The following is a 23,675-nucleotide window of genomic DNA, read 5'->3' on the forward strand; positions in this document are numbered from 1 at the left end:
TGCTGAGTATTTTGTTTTCTGCACTCGCTTCGTTCCCTTGTGAAATGTTGATGCCATCTTGCCTTTGTTTACATTTGTTTACATTTTGTAACTCATGTACACGCAAGATGGCGAGTCAATGAGTCTAACATTCCTCCAAGCAGAGAGGGAATGCCTGTAACGTGACGTACCATTTTGTTGCCATTAACAGCTGATTGTCACCCTCTACCCCTAGATGTCGACTTCTGTCAGGTAATACACATCAGTCTGTGACGAAATGTTCGCTCCATAAGACGCACAGACATTTCCACCCTTCTTTTGGGGAAAAAAAGTGCATCTTATGGAGCGAAAAATATGGTACATCAGTAGATCTTTTTTTAAGAAATTAGATTCAACCATAACCTCATTTATTTGGAATTCAAAACATCCACATATCCAAAGGGTGACCCTACAAAGACCTAAGGCAGAAGGTGGCATGGCTCTACCTAACGTTAAATTTTATTTCTGGGCAGCATATATACAAGCTATAAAAACCTGGACATGGAGACACATAGATGAACATACACAGGCTTGGTCCACAATAGAAATAAAATCCTGCAGTACTACTTTATATTCTTTGCTTTGCACCCCAATTAATACAAGTTATTGCCAATATATTAACAACCCAATTGTGCTTCACTCACTCAGAATATGGAGCCAATGTAGGAAGTATTTTAAGATAGAGAAGCTTTTATCTGTGGCACTTCTGCACGAGAACTACCTTTTTCCACCATCTCAAACTTATGTTTTTAATGCCTGGCAAACATTCGGGATTAAATCACTTAGAGATCTATACATAGACAACATCTTTGCATCCTACGAACAATTACACTACAAATTAAAATTTTCTGGCAACACATTTCTTTCAGTACCTTCAAATTAGAAACTTTGTTAAACAAAGCCTGCCCAATTTTTCTCACCTCCCACCTACCTCTATGCCGGAAAAAATATTGATCAGTCTTGAGGACTCGGACAGCATTTCCATATTATATATAAAACCATTTTGCAGTCCCTCCCTTTCACAGATCCAAGAGTTTAGTGGGAAAAGGATCTCTCACTCAACATCTCAGAAAGGGAGTGGAAAGTAGCAATGCACATAATTCAATCGAGCTCCAAATGTGCAAAGCATAGAATTTTTCTACTCAAAATGATATATCAAGCGCATATATCTCATTTAAAATTGGTGAAAATGGTTCCAGGGCAAGATCCAATCTGAGAATGTTGCAATCAAGTTCTGGCCTCACTGGACCACATGTTAATTTGGTGCACGCTCAAAACATTTTTCTGGACCAAAATCTTTAAATGCCTTTCAGACAGCCTTGGTGTCACAATCCCTCATAATCCATTAACAGCTGTGTTTGGTGGACTCCCAGATGGGCTTAAAGTGGAGAATGACAAACAAATTGTAATTGCCTTTACTATCTTGGTCAACTAAAAGAATCCTAACTCTCCTATTCTAAATCAGTGTGTAACTGATGTTGTATACTATTTGAAACTGGAAAAAATCTAATTCGCACTTAGAGGATTTGTACAAAACTTTCAAAACCTGGCAGGATCTAATCAATAATGTTTTAGAATATGCATTTACATTGAGGAAACCGTTTCTCTCCCCTCTTTTACTCTATTTTATCTTTATTCGTTTATTAATTTATCTATTTACTTAGTTTTACTAGCTTTACGTTTTACTCTGTTGGCCTAGCTCTTTCTCTGGGGTGGGGGTTGATTTGTTTCTAACCTTTTTTTTGTAACACTTCAGTTATTTGTATGGAATGCTATTTGATTTTAGTAAAATCAATAAAATCAAAAAAACAAAAAATGGGGAAAAAAGATTGAAAACCGTGCAACAGCTCTGGCTTGATAGATGTGTGCACGGCCAAGCTGAGGAGCCCTTGGGTGTTGGTGGGGAAATTGTCTTATCATACATTCACATGCAAATGTGATCAGTTCAGCTGGTTCCTCATTATAACTTTGTGTGTCATCAAGGCACTTGCACCCTACCCATGGCTTCCTGAGGTGCTCGACTGCAATAAAAATTATTTACTGGAACTTCTACTGGTAGACAAATTTCTACCAGTGTCTCTTTTGTACTGTATGTTTTCTGCCACCATCAGTCAGTGTCAAATGTTCGACTGTTTCATTTAATACACTGTCTTGAAATATCTGTCTCCATGGGTTCAACTATGTAACAAATATCTTTTAATAGAGTTAAAGGAGGTGATCAGCTTGTCATATTATGTATATTTAGGATTGGTTGAATTTAATTGCTTAATTCCACAAGATTTGGTTAGTATAAATACGGTGCACTATGTCACTAGCCAACTTTTTATTATTTGCTGTTCATATGAATTTTTTTAAGATCTCTGTTAAAATCAGTTTAAATAAGTGTTTTCTCTTCTGCATGAATTATGTTACATACTTTATCACACTTTGCTAATTGCTTCAAAAGTTGCAAAAATATTTAAATAGGGTGCTAATTGTCATCTCCACCCTCTCTCATTCTAGCTGGGAGAATTAAAATTGTCAGAATTACTATCCTTCCCAATCTGCTGTCTCTTTCAGAATATCCCTGTATTTGGTAGACCGAAAGGAGGTGGCAGCATTATACAGTCTTCATTTTCTGTTTTTTAATAGGTTGCAAATCCATGTATATTGAGACATTAGCAGAGGGTGAATATCCTACACATACACACACACATAAGTGGAGACTTTCTAAGGGGTTAGGAGTCTCCAAGTTTGGTTACCAATGAAATAACAGCCCTGCTCATATTCCAGTCATTATGCTTTGTGTTACAGTCCATGCTAATCACCTTCTGTTTATCTGCCAAGTATTGGCTTTTATGGATGTCACTAGTTATCTAATTTTTTTATAGATCTTTATGTATTTTTTTTTTCCATTAAAGGTTGATTTTTTTTTTTCCTCTCTTCATAAATAGCTTTTCTCATCTTCCACCATCTATTCCTGAAGCAATACTGGGTAATTTTAGACCCTGTCCACATGTACCCGGGTATTTTTTTTTTTTTTTAAAACTAAGGAGCTTCGCTTGCCAACCCCCGTATTTGGTTTTCCAGATACACACTGTTGAGATTTTTTTTTTCTTTGAATTGTTGCTATTTCATTACACTTTTATTTCAGAACTTCTTTAAAACATTAGAGTCCCAACATGCTGAATCTTTTAAATGAGGTCTGTGAGACATGTGTTGAATGACTTCAGGAATGAATGAATGAATTCAGGATAGGTTTCTGTGTTTGGAATTTCAGCACCGACAAACCAATCCACATCATCAGCAGTTAATAATTTTAATAAAGTAACCAATAAATGCATGTGAGGTAAACCCATTTTTGAAATTCTGACTTAAATGTCAAAGCCTTACAATATTTACATACTTCAGACGTATCACCTATGTCCATATATTCAATCTCTGTTCGCCTTTTTGTTATTTCTCGGAGTAATAATTTCTCTTTGTTTGCGCTGATGCAATGTTTACTTTCTTTGTTTTGACACTTTCGTTTTTTTTTTTTTTCTGGTTTCATATTCTGTATCTTGTTCTGCATGTCTTTTGAATTCCACAGTTTTCATTATCTCTAACCTGCTCTGCATATGTTTGGCCCCCTTGTTTTTTAACCTCTTTATGATGTTTTACTTTGTTTTATACTCTTTTTTTATTTCTGACCTCACTTTGTCTTGCTATTTTTTCAATTACACCTGGTCCGTGATGATGATTTTCCCTTTTTTTGAGTAATAATTTCCTTTTGTTTGTGCTAATGCGATGGACTCTTGAAGAAGGGGCCTGAGTTGCCTCGAAAGCTTGCATATTGTAATCTTTTTTGTTAGCCAATAAAAGGTGTCATTTTGCTTGGCTTTTCTCTAGAGTATAAATGGAAAGTAAACTTTCTGCTAGAATTTTAGGTAAGCGATTGAATTAATCTAACCGCAAATCTATTTCTTCCATCTGGCAGATTTTGAACATAATTCAGCTAAAAACTGTTCTTCCTAAATGTGTATCTCATTTGAGACTCTCTGAAATGTGTCCAGGAGAGGATCCAAATTATAGTCTGTTATCCAGTGCCTCCCTCACTGGATAAAGTTTTGGGAATGCCCGTTTCCTTTGCATATACTGTATCTGATTGCCTTAGATCTAAAATCACAACCTTAGTTTTTTCTTTTTTTTTTTTTTCTTTTTCTTTTTCTTGTTTGTTTGTTTCTTTAGAATTTGGTATGAATGAACTAATGCATTTTAAAATAAGCATGCATTTCCCAGCTGTAATCTGTTTAAATATATGCTGTACGATGAACCATGCTAGAGTGAGCTCTCTTGTTTTATGCAATACTTTTTGGAATACAGTCTCTATTACTGGATCACTTGTATGATTTTATTTTTAATTAACCTCTATGTTTTTTGTGTTCTTTACGAAAAGAATTGATATTTTTTGTCTTGATTTCATATTTTAGGAATTTGCAGCACTTACAAAGGAACTTAACATTTGCAGAGAGCAACTACTGGAACGAGAAGAAGAGATATCTGAATTAAAGGCAGAAAGAAATAACACAAGGGTAAATGCAGTATATTTGAATTAAAATTGCATGCACTTTCAAGACAGCTTACGATTATTTTTATTGCTGTTGTGTTATATGAAATAATACTTAACAGACATAGCATAGTATTAGCTTATTTTTTTGTATATCTGAATTTGAGGCATGTTAATCTTGAACTATAGATTATAGATATGTAGAATTTCTACTTGTTTAACTCTTTTAGGGCAATTTTTTTTTGTTTGTTTTTCTCCCAGGGCTGAATATTTTTCCAAAAACTAACTTATTTTTTTAGAAAAGAACACAAACCAATGGTTTCACATATCAAATCAACAAAAAATATTTACTTTTGAGAAATGTTACTGTCTTGGATGTTGTATGAGCCTGCATACTATATGATTTCACACAGCAAAGTATGATATGACTCAAACAAGCCAGTTGCATGCATTGCCACATTGCACTGCTTACAATATGTGTTACACTGGTGCCTCCTTTTCAATTATCTGTTGCTGCACTTTCTCACATGTATTGTTAGTGTGTACTGTAGAGAGACAAGTCACCCGTTTGACATCGTGCCATGCCACTGCCACCAAGATTTCCGCCCGCAAGAAAACCGTATTGTCACCTCTTTTCATCTTCAACCTGTCTGTCTTCAACTGTGAAGGCATGTGTGCCACAAGCTCTAATTCCCCTGCTCTGTAGCTCCGTGAATAATTGTGGTGATGTATAAAAATTGTCCATGTACACAACATGACCCAAATGTTCATAGCCCTGAAGCAGCTCCAGCACAACCTGACTTGTCAAGGGACAGTTCTCTCTTTGAAAGAAATACTTTCCTGTATATGTGATTACTTTCAGGCAGAAACCAGTGTTCGCTTCTGCCAGTACAAAATCCTTTATGCCATACTTTGTGGGTTTTTCTGGCATATATTGCCGTTGCTTGTATTTTATCATAGATTCATGCACAGACAAATCACGGCCAGGCTGATAAAATTGTTTATATGTTGGTTCCTCAATGTCGAGCAGGGGTTGAACTTTATACATGGGGTTATAGCCTGGCTCACCCCTTGAGATTTGCCTCTGGTTATCACAGAAGTGAATAAAACTTTGCAGCAGCACGTACCTATCACGCAGCATAACCTGTCCAAAGCCACCAGGGGACAAAGCACATTTGGACCAAGGCTCCCTGAAGTTGTATCACCAGTCTAGTCCCATCTCTATTTGTAATGCCACAAAGCCCTTCATCTTGTCTTTTGTTGTGGGTTTCCACTTTGAAAAATGAGAATGCGGTGCGAGCACAGCCCACGATTCAAAAAATTTCTCTGCATACCTGTTTGTCTCATCTGATAGTAGCTGAAAAGCAGTATCAGGAGAGAACAGCCTGAAATAGTCCAGCGGCTGGTAATCTGCCATGTCCAACAGCAAGCCATGCTGTCTTGTGAATTCCGGTAGCCAGTTTCACTCCCACGGATAAATGTCTGGGTATTCCTCCCACATGAACCTTGCCATAGGTGCATCAGCTGCGCAAATGCACTCAGCTGGCAGCCGATCAGCTGGGGCAGCATGGGATGGTGTCTGATCAGCTGATTACAGTTCCTCACTCTCTTGCTCGATCTCCTGATCACTGTCAACAAAGTCGGATTCTGAAAAATCAGAGTCCGACTAGGCAGTAATGCGCAAAACATCTTCTGCTGAGTATTTTCTTTTCTGCACTTGCTTCGCTCCCTCGTGAGATATCGATGCCATCTTGCCTTTGTTTACATTTCATAACTCACGCACACGCAAGCATTAGATGCCGAGTCAATGAGTCTAATATTCCTCCAAGCAGAGAGTGAATGTCTGTGACGTAACAATGAGTTTTGTCGCCATTAACAGCTGATTGTCACCCTCTACCCCTGGATGTCGACTTTTGTCGACATACACACTCAGCCCCTCCTGTAGAGAAAAGTCGACATCCACCCTAAAAGAGTTAAAAAAAAAAAATATATATATATATAAATAAATAAATAAATAAAATGTTTTTGTCATGCAGAAAATCTTATATACGAGTTTGTTTTTATGTTCTTGCAAATAATTTTGTTATAGTTCTAGTTTACACAGTGTGTAACAAGGGCGTGTTAACACCTACACTGTTTACCTGCTATGTATTTAAATGATGTGTACCTTTTATTTAAAGTTATGTTGCTGTTTGCAGCTGCTTTTAGAACACTTGGAGTGCCTTGTCTCACGTCATGAGCGATCCCTCAGGATGACAGTGGTAAAAAGGCAAGCGCAGTCTCCGGCAGGAGTATCTAGTGAAGTGGAGGTTCTCAAAGCACTAAAGTCTTTATTTGAGCATCACAAAGCTTTAGATGAAAAGGTATTGTGTTTTTGTATCTGATCTTTGTGGATGGTTAAGCATTGCTTTTAAATATGTTTTAGGAAGAAAACAAATTAACAATTTGGATTCTTTTTTGGTCTTGTTTGACTATGGTATGCTGTTTTAGAAAGTTCCAGCAAATAATCTGTTATAGCAATTGCATATTGTGCCATGGTAAAATTCTGCTACAAAACATAATTTGACCGTTCTGCTAGTGTGATAATGAATTTGTATTTGTTTTATGTGTGTCCCTCTTTTGTATGGAAGATTATTCATGCAAAAATTAAATGCAATCCAACTTGTTAATTACATGACACTGCGATCTAATACATATGCATTTAATTTTGGCACGGTTTTATTGTCATTAATTAAAAAAAATAAAATAAGCCAACCAAATGATAGATTGCTTTTTACTGTGGTACACAGTTTAAAATGTAATACAAAAGCATTTTAATTCATGTCCATAGAATGTTTGCTATAACCAAAAGCAAAACAAACAATTTGCATTTCACTCTGAATGTATTGGATTTCTTTTCAAACCATCACGTTAATCATGCCTAAACTGAAAGTAACCAAATGACTAATCAGCATCAAAAGTTGGGACAAAGTTTGTCCACAGTTTGAGCCAGACGTGTTCCAAACAAGTGTGTTCATCCAGTACTAAAGATGGAGAATGGGGAGTTGATAACGTAGTGGATACACAGTCTTATTGAACAGGTGGAACCTGACAATATAAATGACAATTGTATTCTCTTCCATGTTGACTCATTGCTGGAAATGGCTGGTGTAAGAGGTACAGCAACAGGGAAAGAATTCCCACCTGCTTCAGTAACAATCTTAGAATGCGTTCAAGAGTTTTTTTGTTTTTTTTTTTTTTGTTCTTTATTTCGCCTTATACAATTTCTTATATTAGGAATTTGTTAGTTTTCGCATACCCCTTGGGGTCAGAGCGCAGGGTCAGCCATTGTACAGCGCCCCTGGAGCAATTACAGGTTAAGGGCCTTGCTCAAGGGCCCAGCAGAGTAGGATATCTTTTGGCAGTGATGGGGATTTGAACCGGCAACCTTCGGGATACCAGCGCAGATCCTTAGCCTCAGAGCCACCACTCCGCCCCATATGTTGCAGCATACAATTATGCATGTCATTAACTGGGATGTCCATACACCCAGGTCCCCCTAAATATGGTTTGTGAATACTTACATATGGGGTTGATAGTACTGGCTGTTGGTAAACTTCTTGACATATCGGTCAGGACTATCAGGAGAATGGTACATTATGATATAATGCAAACATAACATGTTTCATCAACATAAGAGTTTCTTCAGCGAGACCTAAAACATACTTTTCACTGTTTCGGTTAATGTGCTTGCCACCAGAACACAAATATTTAAAAATGTAATTTCTTGTCCTTGTTGCTTAGGTTTGTAATATGTTGCTGCATACTGATTGCATGTTGCCATCAGAGAAAAGGCTGCAGAGAAAAGTTCAAATTGCATATCTGTCCTTTAGCTCTAAATGTTTTGAATTTAACCTCCCAATTTCCCACCTTTCATGCTTTTCAATAAATAGTTGCTGCAGTGACCATGCACAAATGTCATCCTGGTGTTCATAATTGGTTGTATATAAAACAATCCAAATGAATAAGCAAATGAACCAAGCACATATCCTTTACTTCTTCCTGTGTAACAGTTTTTTCTATGAACATGTACAAAATCAAATGTGGAAAATTAGGAATGTTTTTTGTGCACTATCTTGTATTAAGAGAAGATTATCTAAATTGTATAATATGGAAATTAACACTGGTAAGTCGCTATTTTATTTTTCTCTAACACAGGTTAGGGAAAGACTAAGAGTTGCACTAGAACGATGTAGTGCCTTGGAAGAACAGTTGACAGCATCTCATAAAGAGGTGAGTAATAAACCTCATATCAGAGTTTCTTCTGCATCTCATATGTCTGTCCATTTTATGGTGCAGCATATCCTGATCAATGATATAATGGCAACATCCTGAGGTGCGTTAGTTCAGACATATCTATATTACTAAACGAAGGTTGTATATATGCACGGATGCCAGAGACCAGAAGCACCGAACGTGCACGCGCACTGCTCCTCAGCGCCCCACAGTCAAACCCAGCGGCTTTCCAGAGTCGGTAGGTGGCACCCACACAACACAACCTCTAAACTAAACTTCAGTTCACAATACAACCGCCGCCTGAACATGAACGTGCACACCACTGCATATACAACCTTCATTTAGTAATGTTTGTATATATGCAAGGATTGCAGAGGCCAGAAGCAAGCCGTGCACAATACAACCGCCGCCCAAACACGAACACACACACCTTTTCGCGTCCGCTACAACTGGGGTAGCGTCTAATTTGTTGATAAATGGTCGGACATGTCACTCTTTATTCAAGCTTCCAGTTCCAATCACAGAAACATCGGTTTCAACTATTAAAATGCAAAGTGACAGTGCAAATAACATCTGTCTGGCAAAACTATTGATTTTAGACGAATGTACAATGGCATCCAGTCATTTACTCAATACCCATTGATAAACTTCTCAGAGCGTTAATGGATAATAATATTCCGTTTGGAGGAAAAGTACTTTTATTAGGAGGAGATTTTCAACAGTGCTTGGCTGTTGTTCCGCACGCCATGTGTTCAGCTATTGTTCAGTCCAGTTTGAAATACGCAGAAAATTGTCATTACTTTGATCCAGAATGTACCAATTGGTTGTTGCTAGGAAATGGAAACCTTACCAATATGTTTGAACTTCACCCAGATATTATTCAAATCCCTCACGCCTTTATTTGCGACGACTTGGTGAATCAATATCATTAGACCAGATACCACTTTTGACGTACCGGGCTATATTTATGTCCAAAGAATATTGACATTGACCAGATAAATAACCAAATGATTGCATTGCTTCATGGAGAAAGCCACATCTTTCTAAGTACTAACAGTGTTGATTCTGAAGACGAAACTGAGCATCTTAATTTCCCATTAGAATATTTAAACACTATTAACCCGGCCAGATTACCACAACACAATCTTAACCTTAAAGTAGGGGCAATAGTCATGCTATTAAGAAACCTTAATACTAAACAAGGTTTATGCAACGGTACACGGTTGGTCGTGAATAGCATGAGAGAAAATGTTATTGACGCACAAGTGCTTACGGGATCCCATACTAGCAATACTGTTTTGATTCCCAGAATTCACCTTACAAGTTCTGACCTGGAATTACCTTTTAAACATAAACGACGGCAATTTCCCATTAAGGCTGCATTTGCCATGATGATCAACAAATCCCAAGGACAAACCATGGACAAAGTAGGCATTTACCTGTCTGAGCCTGTATTTGGACATGGACAACTTTATGTTGCCTTTTCAAGAGTTCGGCATTCGTGTGACGTTAAAGTGAAGGTTTTAACTACTCCATACCAGGGAGAGCGAATACAAGGACAGGAAACCATCTTTACCAAAAATGTTGTTTATAAAAAATTTGTGATTTAACTATTATGAATTTTACCATTTTATGAATTTTTTGTTTCCAGTTTACTTCATTTAAACCTTTGCACTCAGATATTTTTTTTACTTATAAATGCAGCAACTCAGACATTTTGGACTTAAATTATATAACGATCACATTTCAATTTTACTTTTAATAAATTGGTTAATTTTAGTACAAATATATTTATTTAATTAAATGAAAACTTTCCCAGGACGCTCCCACCCTCCATCATTTTTCGTCCTTCCAAAGATCGGAGGGAACAGAAAGTGATTGCCATTCTTGGATTTGCGATTCTTTAGAGAATCTGGGATTTACTGGTCATAAATAGATCATGATGTTAGGGCTTTATTAAATTTTAATACAGAACAGGTATGCCCATTCATTGTCTTAACTAGGTAGCATTAAAAGTTCAGTTTTGCTTTGATTTTCCATCTCCATCTTTTCAATCAATTGTTTACAGTCTCTCTTGGAGGAATTTTAATGGCACTCTTAAGTTTTTTTTTTTTTTTTATTTTTTTAAAAAACATGAATGAAAGCATAACTCTTGGGTCTCAAATTCTGGAACCGTATAGAAAGACTGCAGCTGAAACCCAAGCATTAGAAAATTAGAACAGTTTTGTTGAAAATGGGTCATTCAACCTAACAAAGCTCATCAAATTGCATTTTGAAAGTCCTGTTTTCTACCACATTACTTGGTAATTTGTTTCATGTTTCTATGGTTCTATGTGAAGAAAAATATTTCTAATATTTGTGCAGAATCTACCTTTAAATTTGTCTGTGTCTCCAAGTTCTTGTTGTAGACCTTAATATAAAATTGCTGAGATCCACCATAGTAATTCCACTCATAATTTTAAAAACTCAAATCATATCTTAATTTGGAGACCAAAAGTACACACTTTTTTTCCTCCTGATAAAGTCTCTCTAATACATTAAACATACTCGGCATAATTCTCTTAACTTGTACTCTACACATCGTACTATGTAACCTACCTTCCTATTATCCACCTTCATTGGTTCTGTACGCAGTCTGGATATGGACCGTGGCAAATCAACTGCGACTCCTAGGTCCTTCTTATGAGTTGCATATTCAAGTTTTCACCTCCCATTGTATGTTTCAATATAGCATGTTTTTCTTCCTGTGTGTATTATCTTACATTTACTTAAATTTCATTGGACAAAGCTGCCCTCCTGTAATGTTTAAGTTGATTCTTGATTATTTGCCATTCTACCTACTTGTTTGGTGTCATCTCCAAACTTAGCCAGCTTGTTGGTAATATTCTAGAACAAGTCATTAATGAATAATAAATGTATTAAAAGGAGCAAAAGCCCCAGCTCTGATTCATAAAGATCATTACTTTTTATCACCTAATTTTGAAAAAGCTCCTCTCACCCTAACCTTTGTTCCCAGTGTTTAAACCAATATTGTATCCATCTACACACTGGACCTTGAATTTCCACAACTTTTAGTTGTATGACTTGTCTAATGTGGTACCTTAACAAAAAACATCTAAAAATCCAGAAAAAATATCCTATGCACCTTTTATAGTCATATGTTTTTGTTGCTTCCTCATAAGAATTCCAGCATATCAGTGAAACACAATCTTCCCCCATCTAAGTCAATGCTGGTGGTCTACCAATATGTGACTCTTCATCTCTTCCTTATTGTTTCCATCAATTTACCACAGTGTTCATTTAGCTTACTGGTCTATAGTTACTTAACAAATGTTGTATTCATTTTATATCTTCCGTTACTTAAGAATTCATGCAGTGTGCAGTTAATTTTTTTCCTCCAAAAATTATTTGAACTTCCATATCCTTCCATAAAATATTTCATGGAAACCCTTATAATCCTCATTAACCTTGAGGATAACCATGAAGAATGTAAATGATTCTTGAAATGTTTTTGAGGACTAAGAGCTAGTTAATTAATGCTTTCATGTCTAAGGTAGTCTTAATTGTCCCTCCAGAATTCCATTCTAAAGAGTCAAGATAAAGCATTTCTAGCATCCTGTTAATTGCTTTCACAAAGAGACTTATGAAAAACTTCCCATAGTCGGAACTTGCTTGCTGTTTCCCTTTTTTCAAATGTATACCACATATTATTTCTGCCAAGATGTGGGAAAGACCAGGACCATAGATGAACATTTAGCTCCTTTAATATTTGTGACTTCTGAACCTGCAGCCAAACTAACCTGGACAAATTTGAACACTGCTATAGACTGGGTTGATAAATTGTCTTGAAAAAGTTCCCTTTGAAGCTACACGTATTTAGTGTACTGGGTGTGTTGTATGTATTTTAGTGTTACTTAAATTGTAGGTACTGGTTACTATATTTATAGTCAATTATATATGCATCTTAACAAAGTGTAGTAATTCTGTCATTTTAAAAATTGCAGCTAGCAATTTTAAAAGAGCAAAATAACCTGAAGAAACTGGTTATCAACGATGGAACAGTGGAAATGAATCACAACACAGGAAGCTTACCAAGCACAAATGGAAATGTAAGATTTAAGACTGTTTGATTTAGCATTTGCTTTTCATTTTGGATTTTTGTTTGAAGCAATACAGATTTGGTGCTCTCTTTAAATTTATGAATAAAATATCCAATTAGCAAATTATAAGCCATTCAAATTATTTTTAAATGAAAATGTTAATTGTAGAACAGAAAAATTACTCCAAACAAAACTGTTAATATTGTAGCTTAAAATAATCATTCTAAAAGGAAATGTACAATCTTTAGATTTGCAAAGTATTTAAACAGGTGCTCTAAAACATTATAATTGAAATCTGCAGAAATCTATAGAAGTACATATTGACTTAAATGAGCTGGTAGCTCAAAGTTGAGTAATACATGTATAAGCTGCACAAGAGGAAAAATATTTGTAAAATAGTATTAGACTGGACATAAGCTGCTATTTGCTACTTGGATAATTCAAGCACTTATCACTTCAGAACAAGGTATTGTGCTTTAAAAAGGCTGGAGTTATTAATGTTATTTAAAATAAGTACAGTTTTTCAAGCAATAATATGTATGACCAAGGAGTCAAGGTATTCATTTGCTATTGTGTTTAAGGTCTGGTCTAAAAGGACTAAGATCCTGAAGCACACAATGAATTCACAAAGGCATCCAGAAATCAAAACTATGTATCTTGACATAATTAAGTAGGAGAATCACTGAAGGGGAAGATGCACTTGTTTAATTTGCATTCCCTGAATGCAGAAAGGACTGTTACAGAAATTTACATGTTACAGAAAATGCTCAAATGCTCAATTCAGTATTAAAATTGTCATTACTGTGTTGTGTACCTAATGTAATTTAAGATGGAATTATTTAAGGATTCAAGCAACATAATGACTGAGAAAGTAACATTTGGCCTGCTTGATCCCAATTAAATTCAATTGGAATTTATTAGAACTTTGTTTCCTCCGGGAGGGGGGGGAGGGGGAATGTGGATTTTTGCAGAAGCTCATCAAATAAATAAATAAATAAACAAAGCAAAAACTGTGACTTGGCAGTTCCAGTCATAGTGAGGTAGTATGCAGACATATTGCCATAAATGATCCCCAGTAGCGTTTCTTAACATACAGTGGGGCAGAAAAATATTTAGTCATCCACCAATTGTGCAAGTTCTCCCACTTAAAAAGATGAGAGAGGCCTGTAATTTTCATCATAGGTATACCTCAACTATGAGAGACAAAATGAGAAAAAAAATCCAGAAAATCACATTGTCTAATTTTAAAGAATTTATTTGCAAATTATGGTGGAAAATAAGTATTTGGTCACCTACAAACAAGCAAGATTTCTGGCTCTCACAGACCTGTAACTTCTTCTGTAAGAGGCTCCTCTGTCCTCCACTCGTTACCTGTATTAATGGCACATATTAATCGTTATCAATATAAAAGATACCTCTCCACAACCTCAAACAGTCACACTCCAAACTCCACTATGGCCAAGACCAAAGAGCTGTCAAAGGACACCAGAAACAAAATTGTAGACGTGCACCAGGCTGGGAAGACTGAATCTGTAATAGGTAAGCAGCTTGGTGTGAAGAAATCAACTGTGGGAGCAATTATTAGAAAATGGAAGACATACAAGACCATTGATAATCTCCCTCGATCTGGGGCTCCACGCAAGATCTCACCCTGTGGGGTCAAAATGATCACAAGTATGTTGAGCAAAAATCCCAGAACCACACGGGGGTACCTAGTGAATGACCTGCAGAGAGCTGGGACCAAAGTAACAAAGGCTACCATCAGTAACACACTACGCCGCCAGGGACTCAAATCCTGCAGTGCCAGCCGTGTCCCCCTGCTTAAGCCAGTACACGTGCAGGCCCGTCTGAAGTTTGTTACAGAGCATTTGGATGATCCAGAAGAGGATTGGGAGAATGTCAGATGAAACCAAAATAGAACTTTTTTGGTAAAAGCTCTACTCGTCGTGTTTGGAGGAGAAAGAATGCTGAGTTGCATCCAAAGAACACCATACCTATTGTAAAGCATGGGGGTGGAAACATCATGCTTTGGGGGTGTTTTTCTGTAAAGGGAGCAGGACGACTGATCCGTGTAAAGGAAAGAATGAATGGGGCCATGTATCGTCAGATTTTGAGTGAAAACCTCCTTCCATCAGCAAGGGCATTGAAGATGAAACGTGGCTGGGTCTTTCAGCATGACAATGATCCCAAACACACCGCCCGGGTAATGAAGGAGTGGCTTCGTAAGAAGCATTTCAAGGTCCTGGAATGGCCTAGCCAGTCTCCAAATCTCAACCCCATAGAAAATCTATAGAGGGAGTTGAAAGTCCGTGTTGCCCAGCGACAGCCCCAAAACATCACTGCTCTAGAGGAGATCTGCATGGAGGAATGGGCCAAAATACCAGCAACAGTGTGAGAAAACCTTGTGAAGACTTACAGAAAACGTTTGACCTCTGTCATTGCCAACAAAGGGTATATAACAAAGTATTGAGATGAACTTTTGTTATTGACCAAATACTTTTTTTTTCCACCATAATTTGCAAATAAATTCTTCAAAAATCAGACAATGTGATTTTCTGGATTTTTTTTTCTCATTTTGTCTCTCATAGTTGAGGTATACCTATGATGAAAATTACAGGCCTCTCATCTTTTTAAGTGGGAGAACTTGCACAATTGGTGGCTGACTAAATACTTTTTTGCCCCACTACTTCTGCTCAATAATGTGCTGGCTGAAAGTACTCCGTGTTAGGGTGTCAGAGAGAGAATGTGCGACAATATTTATAATGCCACTCAGTTTTGTTTTAATTCTCCAGGGGGTCCAGAGTGTATCCCATAACTGAGCCTGACCTTTTAATAAGTTTGTTGATTTGGTGGACCTCTCCTGAAGTAATGTTACTGGCCCAGCACACCACCGTGTAGAAAATCTCACTAGCCATTAGAGTTGTAGAAGATGTGAAGGATGTCATTACCTACACTAAAGGAATGCAGTTTCATAAGAAAAGTCTCCTCTCATCTTCTATAGTTCCTCATTGATTTGGAGCATCTCTGGATCCACTCTCTGAATAGTGATTGGACATAGGAAGTCTTTGGTGTGGCTTAATTTACTTTAATTTTTTCATAATATCTGAAGGTTGTATCCTATCAGTTGTTCCTTGGAGAAGGCCCATTTGTAATATTCTGATACTTACTTTTTTTCAGTTTTTGCTAACCTAAACTTTTAAATTTAAACCTCTGGTAGTTTTACTGATTGCTTTTTCACCATTTCAGGCCATTCATTGTATTTCAACTGATTAAATTAGAAGAAAAACTGGTAAAACTAAGGTGTTCTAAAACGTTTTATCAGTAGTGTAAGTGCCACTGGTCTCTAGTTATCAGATGAAGAGGCACCTGCCGTCTTTGGACCTTGAATCAGTGCAGGATGTTTTCCACAGAAGCAACAGTTTCAGGAGCCTTAGGGAATAGACTGAATAGGTGACAGAAGATTACACTGAAGTGGTCAACACAGTTCTTAAAAACCAGAGGACTGACTCCTTCTGGTCCTGTGGATTTTCCTGTGTGTAGCTTCCTCAGTGGTTTCCTCACTTGTCATCAATTTTGATCAGCCTGTACTGAGAGGTGGACTCTTCACTAACCATTTCAGTTGAAGCAGTAGGCCTTTGCCAATTTTCTCTCATATACAAAAGAGGTATGCCTTAGATTAACTTAATCATTATTGGTTTAATATGAGTCAGTATTATAGTGCATTGTTATGAACTGCGGCTGCATAGATAGTTGGTTGAACTTAAGTTCCGCATGACTGTAGGAATTAACGTAAGGATAAATGGATGAATTAGTAACATTTGTAATAATAGGTTTATCAAAAATAAGTTTATTCAGCTTTATTTAATGTTTTCTCTGCTGTTGTCGCAAATTTGCATTTCACTTTAGAGATCATCTGATGAATCACTCAAGCATGAAGAAGAACTTGCAAAAGTACTGGAGCTTCAAGAGGTCATTGAAAGGCAGAATAAAGAACTTTGTCAAATGAAGGAGAGATTAGCAACTCTGTCAAGCAAAGTAGTAGAACTAGAAGAGGATCTTGATACGGCTCGTAAGGATCTCATTAAGTCTGAAGAAGTTAACACCAAGTTTCAAAGAGACATTCGAGAGGTAAGAACACAACTTATATAAACGAGAACACAAGTGTTCAGTCTAAAACTTTTTCTTGCATTGATCAAAATGATCTATATATATATAATTCACTAAGCCGCCGCCAGAGCAAGCAAGACACCCATGAAAGCACGCAGGATAAGCAAGACACCCATAAAAACACGCAGAAAGGGGCGTGGATTCACTAAGCCGCCGACAATTAAGACACCCATGGCACATGCAGGAAGGAGCCATGCCCACCAACTCTAAGACCATTGGATACGACGACAACTCCCAGAGCCACGCCCACCAACTCGGACGCGACGCCTCGGAAAAAACGGCATCATTTATGTTCGTCTGTGCTAGAGTACACTTGGACCTCTGAGCCACATTGACTTTTCGGTTACAACGCACGACCGTGTGCACCATCGCAAACTGTTTTACACGCTACATACAGCAATTCGCATCTGCGACAAACATGCGTCTTCTTAGACCGAGGGTGGACACGGCAGGACCATCTAAGAAGAGGCTGTGTATCGATATACTGTATATAATTCACTAAGCCGCCGCCAGAGCAAGCAAGACACCCATGAAAGCACGCAGCGCTTTGAAAGCAGTCAACTCACAAAGCCCAGCCCACCAACTCACGCCCACCAACTCGAGCACACGTCTACCCACGCTGTCAAGGCATTCACGGTGCCTGCTCATGTGCCCGGACGGAACAACTCACTTTCGTCTCTGCTACAGTACACATGCACCACTGAGCCACGTTGACTTTTCGTTATTCTTTTCGGTTTACGCTGCATTTCCACATATAATCCACCAAGTCGTCCGACCGTGGGATACAAATGACGGAGCACCGCCCAAGAACTCAAACCGCTAGAGAGATACGCCCACCAACTCTAAGAGCACCATCTCTAATAAGCCTGCCCGCCTGACTGTTACCAGCGTTCACCGCAATGTACTGGAGTGTAAAACCATCACAACTATCAGACGCTGTCTATATCTAAGAAGATATATAGATACTCATTATTCCCAGGCACGCGTCCACCCATGCTCTCAAGGCATTCACAGTGCCTTCTCATGTGCTCGAACGCAACAACTCGCCACACACAAATCTTGCTTAATTTGACTCAACATGGGAAACCTCACCCTGCCCAGACACGGAGAGGATTGACAGACAGATAGCTCTTTCTCGATTCTGTGCGTGGTGTTGCATGGCCGTACTTAGTTGGAGGAGCGATTAGTCTGGTTAATTCCGAAAACGAATGAGACTCCCTCCTGCTTAATAGTTACGCGATCGCCAAGTGGTAGGCGTCCAACTTCTTAGAGGGACAAGTGGCTTTCAGCCACGTGAGATTGAGCATTAACAGGTATGTGATGTCCGGTACTGCATGCGCACTACACTGAATAGATCAACGTGTGTCTACCCGGCGCCGACAGGCGTGGGTAAGCCGTTGAACCCCATTTGTAATGGGCACCGGGGCTTGCAATTGTTCCCCACGAACGAGGAATACCCAGTGAGTGCGGGTCATATGCTCCCTCTGAATATGTCCCTGCCCTGTGTATGCACCCCCATACACTACCATGGTTGGGTGACTTGGTGGATTATATATAGAAAAGCAGCCGGAACCGCAAAGAACAATGAAAGGACAACGTGGCTCAGAGGTGCACAGACGACAGCGACTCAGGTGAGGAGTTGGGGGCGGGCACATGAGCAGTCAGTGCGTACTGAACGATGATTGTATGTTGGTTTGTAGCGTGCATTGTTGCAATATTACTTTTCTTGGTGGTTTATTACATTACGGATTTTGCAAATGTTCAATTTTGTCCCTCTGCTTAAAAAACATTAAAAAAGCGGCGTGATTATGCACCGTATGCTACACCGCGGGTTGGTATGCAGCGTGTAAAACAGTTTGTTTGTCGCGGATAATTTGCCTTTTACTTTTACACGAAGACAATTTCCTGTTAGATTGGCCTTTGCGATGACAATTAATAAGGCACAGGGCCAAACTTTCAGTCACGGACAATAATTGTATGTTGCTCTCTCCAGAGGTCTATCTTTTCATTCACTCACAGTGGTATCCACAAACCCACGCCATTTGGACAACTGTGTCGTTCAAGAAGTGTTCCCCCATCAATACATAATTATGCGGCGTATGCTACGCCGCGGGTTGGCTAGTATATAGTATTTCATGTGTCGTCTTAATATAGGTTCATTTAAAGATATTTCTATATTGCCACTGAAGTGTTTTACAATTTACTTGAGCATATATTATCTTGCAAAAGTGATGCAGTTCAGTAGTATATAATAATCTGTTTGACTAAGCGTTTAATCAGTTAAATGTTTATTTGTAGTTTCTTAATGTGACTTGTTAAATAGGCAATGGCACAAAAAGAAGATATGGAGGAGAGAATAACAACTCTTGAAAAACGCTACCTCGCTGCACAACGTGAAGCCACCTCAGTACATGATCTCAACGATAAACTTGAAAATGAAATTGCTAACAAAGAGGCGTTGTACAGACAGGTAATCTTTCTTTTTAATACTTTTATTTGAAGTGTTGTTTTCTTTTAATTGACCTGTTTTAGTTTACAGAAAAGTTTTCCACCCATTTTTTCATTGGGTTGAATATTTGTATGGAAACTGCGAGGGACGTTCAAAAAGTTTCAGCACTTTTTTTTATTCTATTTATTCATTTCAAAAACAAATCACATCACTTTTCTACATAGTCACCTTCATTTGCGTTCCATTGTTTCCAGCATCATACCAACTTTTTGATGCTCAATTACTACTCCTCCCACCTTCACTGTTTCCAACTGAAAATATAAAAGTGCAGAAACTTTCTGAACGTCCCTCTTATTATGCTCCTAACAATAATTCTGAAGTTTTTTAGTTGAAGTAAAACCATAAGTCGTCTTTAAAGTTCTACAGGTTCCAATTTCTTTTCAAATAAGGATCTCTGTGGTGCTTCATCAAATGTGTGAGAAGTACAGACGCAAGAAATAAACATCTGGCTTTAGCTAAGGATGCTCTTATCAGATTTTTTTTTTTTTTTTTAAGGCCGTTACAAATCACCAATTTCATGTCATTTAATGGCCAGTTTTGATTTTTCTTTTTTTATCCCTTAAACCTTTTATACTAATCTCCAGCATAACTAGACAAATAACAGGTGTTTACACTACGGGAAATTTGCTGCAAAAGAGAAAGTTATTAAAAAAAAAAAAAAAAAAAAAAAGAGCCTGCAAGCATGTTTAACAGTAGAATTGCCAGAGCCTACTAAAAAACTCGTAAATCCGGCCCACCTTAAATCCCTTCATACCTCTCCGTCAGTGTCTTTTGTCTTCTAAATGTGCCGATAAGCCAAAGCAGCCTGCTGTACCACCCCCCATAGACCCGCTGCCTCAGAATGGGCAAGAAGTTCAAACATAATGTGTGAAGATTGATGGCCAAATATCAAATAAACACTTTCACAAAAGGTGCAAGTACAATATGACAGCTTCTGTGGTGCTGTGGTTAGAACTGCTGACTTATAATCCAGGGGTCGTGAGTTCGAATCCAGCTCCCCAGCAAATTTACCATTTTCAGCAGTGAGGTGCTCTTATTGTTAATATTATACAGTACAATAAAACATACATTTGATTTGTCTCTGTAACAGCCAGTGTAAATTTATAGTACTTGTAAAAGTTAGCATTTTTTTTTCCATTTTTATTCTCTCAGTCACGATCACGATTCAATGCCCACCCCCCGCCCCAGACCTGACGTGGTTACTTTTTATCTGGAACTGGGAATAACTGTAGATGTGAGTGGTGTTTTGAGACAATGGAACTGGAAATTCTCAGATCTGGAGGGATAAAAGCTGACACACAAACGCTGGTGAATCTGCCTTCTTCGTGTCTCACCGTTACTTTAATTTTTTTTTATTCAGTTTTAGAAGGCGTGCGAATGAATATGAATAATGTTGAATCGGTGTCACAATGTTTTCCGAAATGTACTATACAGGTCATAAAATGAGGTATTCCAAATATATATACATATGTCTCTGTTTTTTGTCAGTGCGGCTTTGACATCATGGACCATAAGGTGCATACTAATTCAGCGTGAGCAGGAACACTCAATAAAACAATAAAAAAATAAAAAAATTCAAGTGATGGTAAGATACGAAGAAGGCAGATTCACCAGCGTTTTTGTGTCAACTTTTATCCCTCCAGATCAGAGAATTTCCAGTTCCATTGTCTCAAAACACCACTCACATCTACAATTATTCCTAATTCCAGATAAAAAGTAACCGCGTCAGATCTGGGGCGGGGGGTGGTTGTCGTATCGTGATCATGAATGAGAGAATAAAACTGAAAAAAATAAAAACGCTAACTTTTACAAGTACTATAAATTTACACTGGCTGTTACAGACACAAATCAAATGTATGTTTTTATTGTCTAGTTACAATAAGAGCAGCTCACTACTCAAAACAGTACATTTGCTGGGGAGCTGGTTTCGAACTCACAACCCCTGGATTATAAATTGGCAGTTCTAACCACAGCACCATGGAAGCTGTCATATTGTACTTGCACCTTTTGTGAAAGTGTTTACTGTATTTGCTATTTGGCCATCAGCCTTCACACATTATACAGTCTACATTTTGTTATTTGTTGCTAAAACATGAAAAACGTTTCTGTTTTAACAATGTATTTACATAGATTGTTGTAGACACAGAACACACATCAAATTATTTCCCCTTACAATTCTGGGTAGCTCACTGCCAGATAATCAATCAAGGCAGGAACTGGGAGAACTTCTTGCCCTTTCTGAGGTGGTGGGGGGATGGTATAGCAGGCTGCTTGCTGTTTGGGCTTATCGACACATTTAGAAGATAAAAGATGCTGATGGAGAAGTGCGAAGGGATTTAAGGTGGGCCAGATTTACAAGTTTTTTCTTTGGCTCTGGTAATTCTAGTGTTAACTACCTGCAACTACTTGAATAATGGAGCACTCCAACTAAATTACCATAACGCTTTGAAAATCAGGAGCTGTAAATATTTTTTGTGACTGGCCTTTTTACCGATCACTGATAGTCTTTTATTAATGAAATTCGGCCAATTTTGATTGGGGACCTATCGATCAGAGTATATACCTTAAATTTCCAACACATTATTAAATAATTTTAAAGGTAACTGTGCAATTCATAGAAAATAGTGGTAGAATGTGTTTGGCTTATTCTGTACCTGTCTAATTAGTTGTGTGTTAAAATATGTAAAATAATTTTTGTGGTTACTTTAGACATTTTCCCCTCACATTGGCCCAATTTAGACCTGTTAATTAACCTTTTATGAGCTTCTTTTGTATACGGGAGGAAAACTGATAGCTAATAATTATAGTACATGTTTTAGTTAATAGTCTATCTATATTAGAGATGTCACAATACCAGAACTTTTGCATTTGATGCCACTACCAGTAACATTTTATGACAGTCAATACCTATTTGATACCATGGAAAAAAACATCCTATTGCTTTTTATTAAGGCCCCATTGACATCAAAGCGTTTTTCTAGTGTTTTAGCACTAGACCAGAACCGTCCTAAACCACCTGAAAAGATACTTGCTATTATTTTCAATGACACAATTCCCATGTAAGCATTTCAGTAGTCAGCGGTTTAGAAAACCTCTGAATGCTACAGTTTTCAAGCTTATTTGGTTAAATTCTTGTTTAATTAAAATCAATACTAATGCATGTAAAATACTGGTAAAGGAAAGCAAAGGAGTTTTGGAAGTGATTTTTTTTTACAGGAAGCCAATGCTCTTTCCGGGAGGAAGCAGTTAAATGAAACTAGAACAAAAATGGTGGTGTCATTGATGTGTGCTTCGGCCATCCAGTGACAGCTGTTGATGGTGAGGTCAAGTGTACATGTTACTTCCAGTCAAGTGAGAAGAACTCAAACAAAAACAAAAAAAAATGCATTTTGTTTTAAGCATGTTAGTTTATTACAGATGTTTTAATATAGGCAGAGTGGTATTATAGAACAGGCATTCCTTCATTACATCCCTAACACTATGAGGTATGCATGTTTTCCCTGTGCATTTCTGTATATCCCAAGTAGCCAAACCATTAAAGCAAGTGTATAGTAAATACCAAGTAAATTATCAGTTGTGTGCATGCTGATACCTAAATGATACCCCGTCAAAGCAAGTGTTCTTCAAAAGCTAAAACAGCTTGATTTTTTTTTTTCTTTTTCTAGAGTGAAGAGAAAAATCGACAGTTGCAAGAAAGGCTAGAATTAGCTGAGCAAAAACTACAACAGACCCTAAGGAAAGCAGAAACTCTACCAGAAGTAGAAGCTGAACTTGCACAGAGAGTAGCAGCACTAACAAAGGTAAGCTATTTGTCCTTATGGCCATTCTAAAGAGTTAAAGCCAAAATTGTTAACATTAATAGCATTTAATATATTTTACCAGCACTCTGTACTTTAACTTTGATATAGACTTGGTTCTTTGTATATAACTGAATTTTGACCCAGGATCATTTTATTAAAAAAACAAGAGCAATGTTCATGTGGAATAGCCTTGCTTATCAATTTTCAAAATTGTTAATTGCTGTGGTAGTGGCAATGGTAGTGCTGCTGCTTTGCAGTAAGGAGATTGTGGGTTCGCT

At 37.6% G+C, this 23,675-nt stretch overlaps 1 protein-coding gene across 16 annotated transcripts in view; it reads left to right on the plus strand.

Moving 5' to 3' along the window:
• Positions 1 to 23,675, plus strand: part of LOC114645898 (liprin-alpha-1-like) — a 177,950-nt gene that overhangs the window by 65,953 nt on the left and 88,322 nt on the right. For all 16 annotated transcript variants that reach the window (XM_028793808.2, XM_028793809.2, XM_051922100.1 and 13 more), the window contains exons 3-9: positions 4,470 to 4,571; positions 6,745 to 6,909; positions 8,744 to 8,818; positions 12,826 to 12,930; positions 16,828 to 17,049; positions 19,412 to 19,558; positions 23,263 to 23,397. In XM_028793808.2, coding sequence (XP_028649641.2) covers positions 4,470 to 4,571; positions 6,745 to 6,909; positions 8,744 to 8,818; positions 12,826 to 12,930; positions 16,828 to 17,049; positions 19,412 to 19,558; positions 23,263 to 23,397 — 951 coding nt within the window. The remainder of the gene's footprint in view (positions 1 to 4,469; positions 4,572 to 6,744; positions 6,910 to 8,743; positions 8,819 to 12,825; positions 12,931 to 16,827; positions 17,050 to 19,411; positions 19,559 to 23,262; positions 23,398 to 23,675) is intronic.

Source organism: Erpetoichthys calabaricus, chromosome 2 (assembly GCF_900747795.2).
Source record: "Erpetoichthys calabaricus chromosome 2, fErpCal1.3, whole genome shotgun sequence".
Taxonomy (NCBI): domain Eukaryota; kingdom Metazoa; phylum Chordata; class Cladistia; order Polypteriformes; family Polypteridae; genus Erpetoichthys; species Erpetoichthys calabaricus.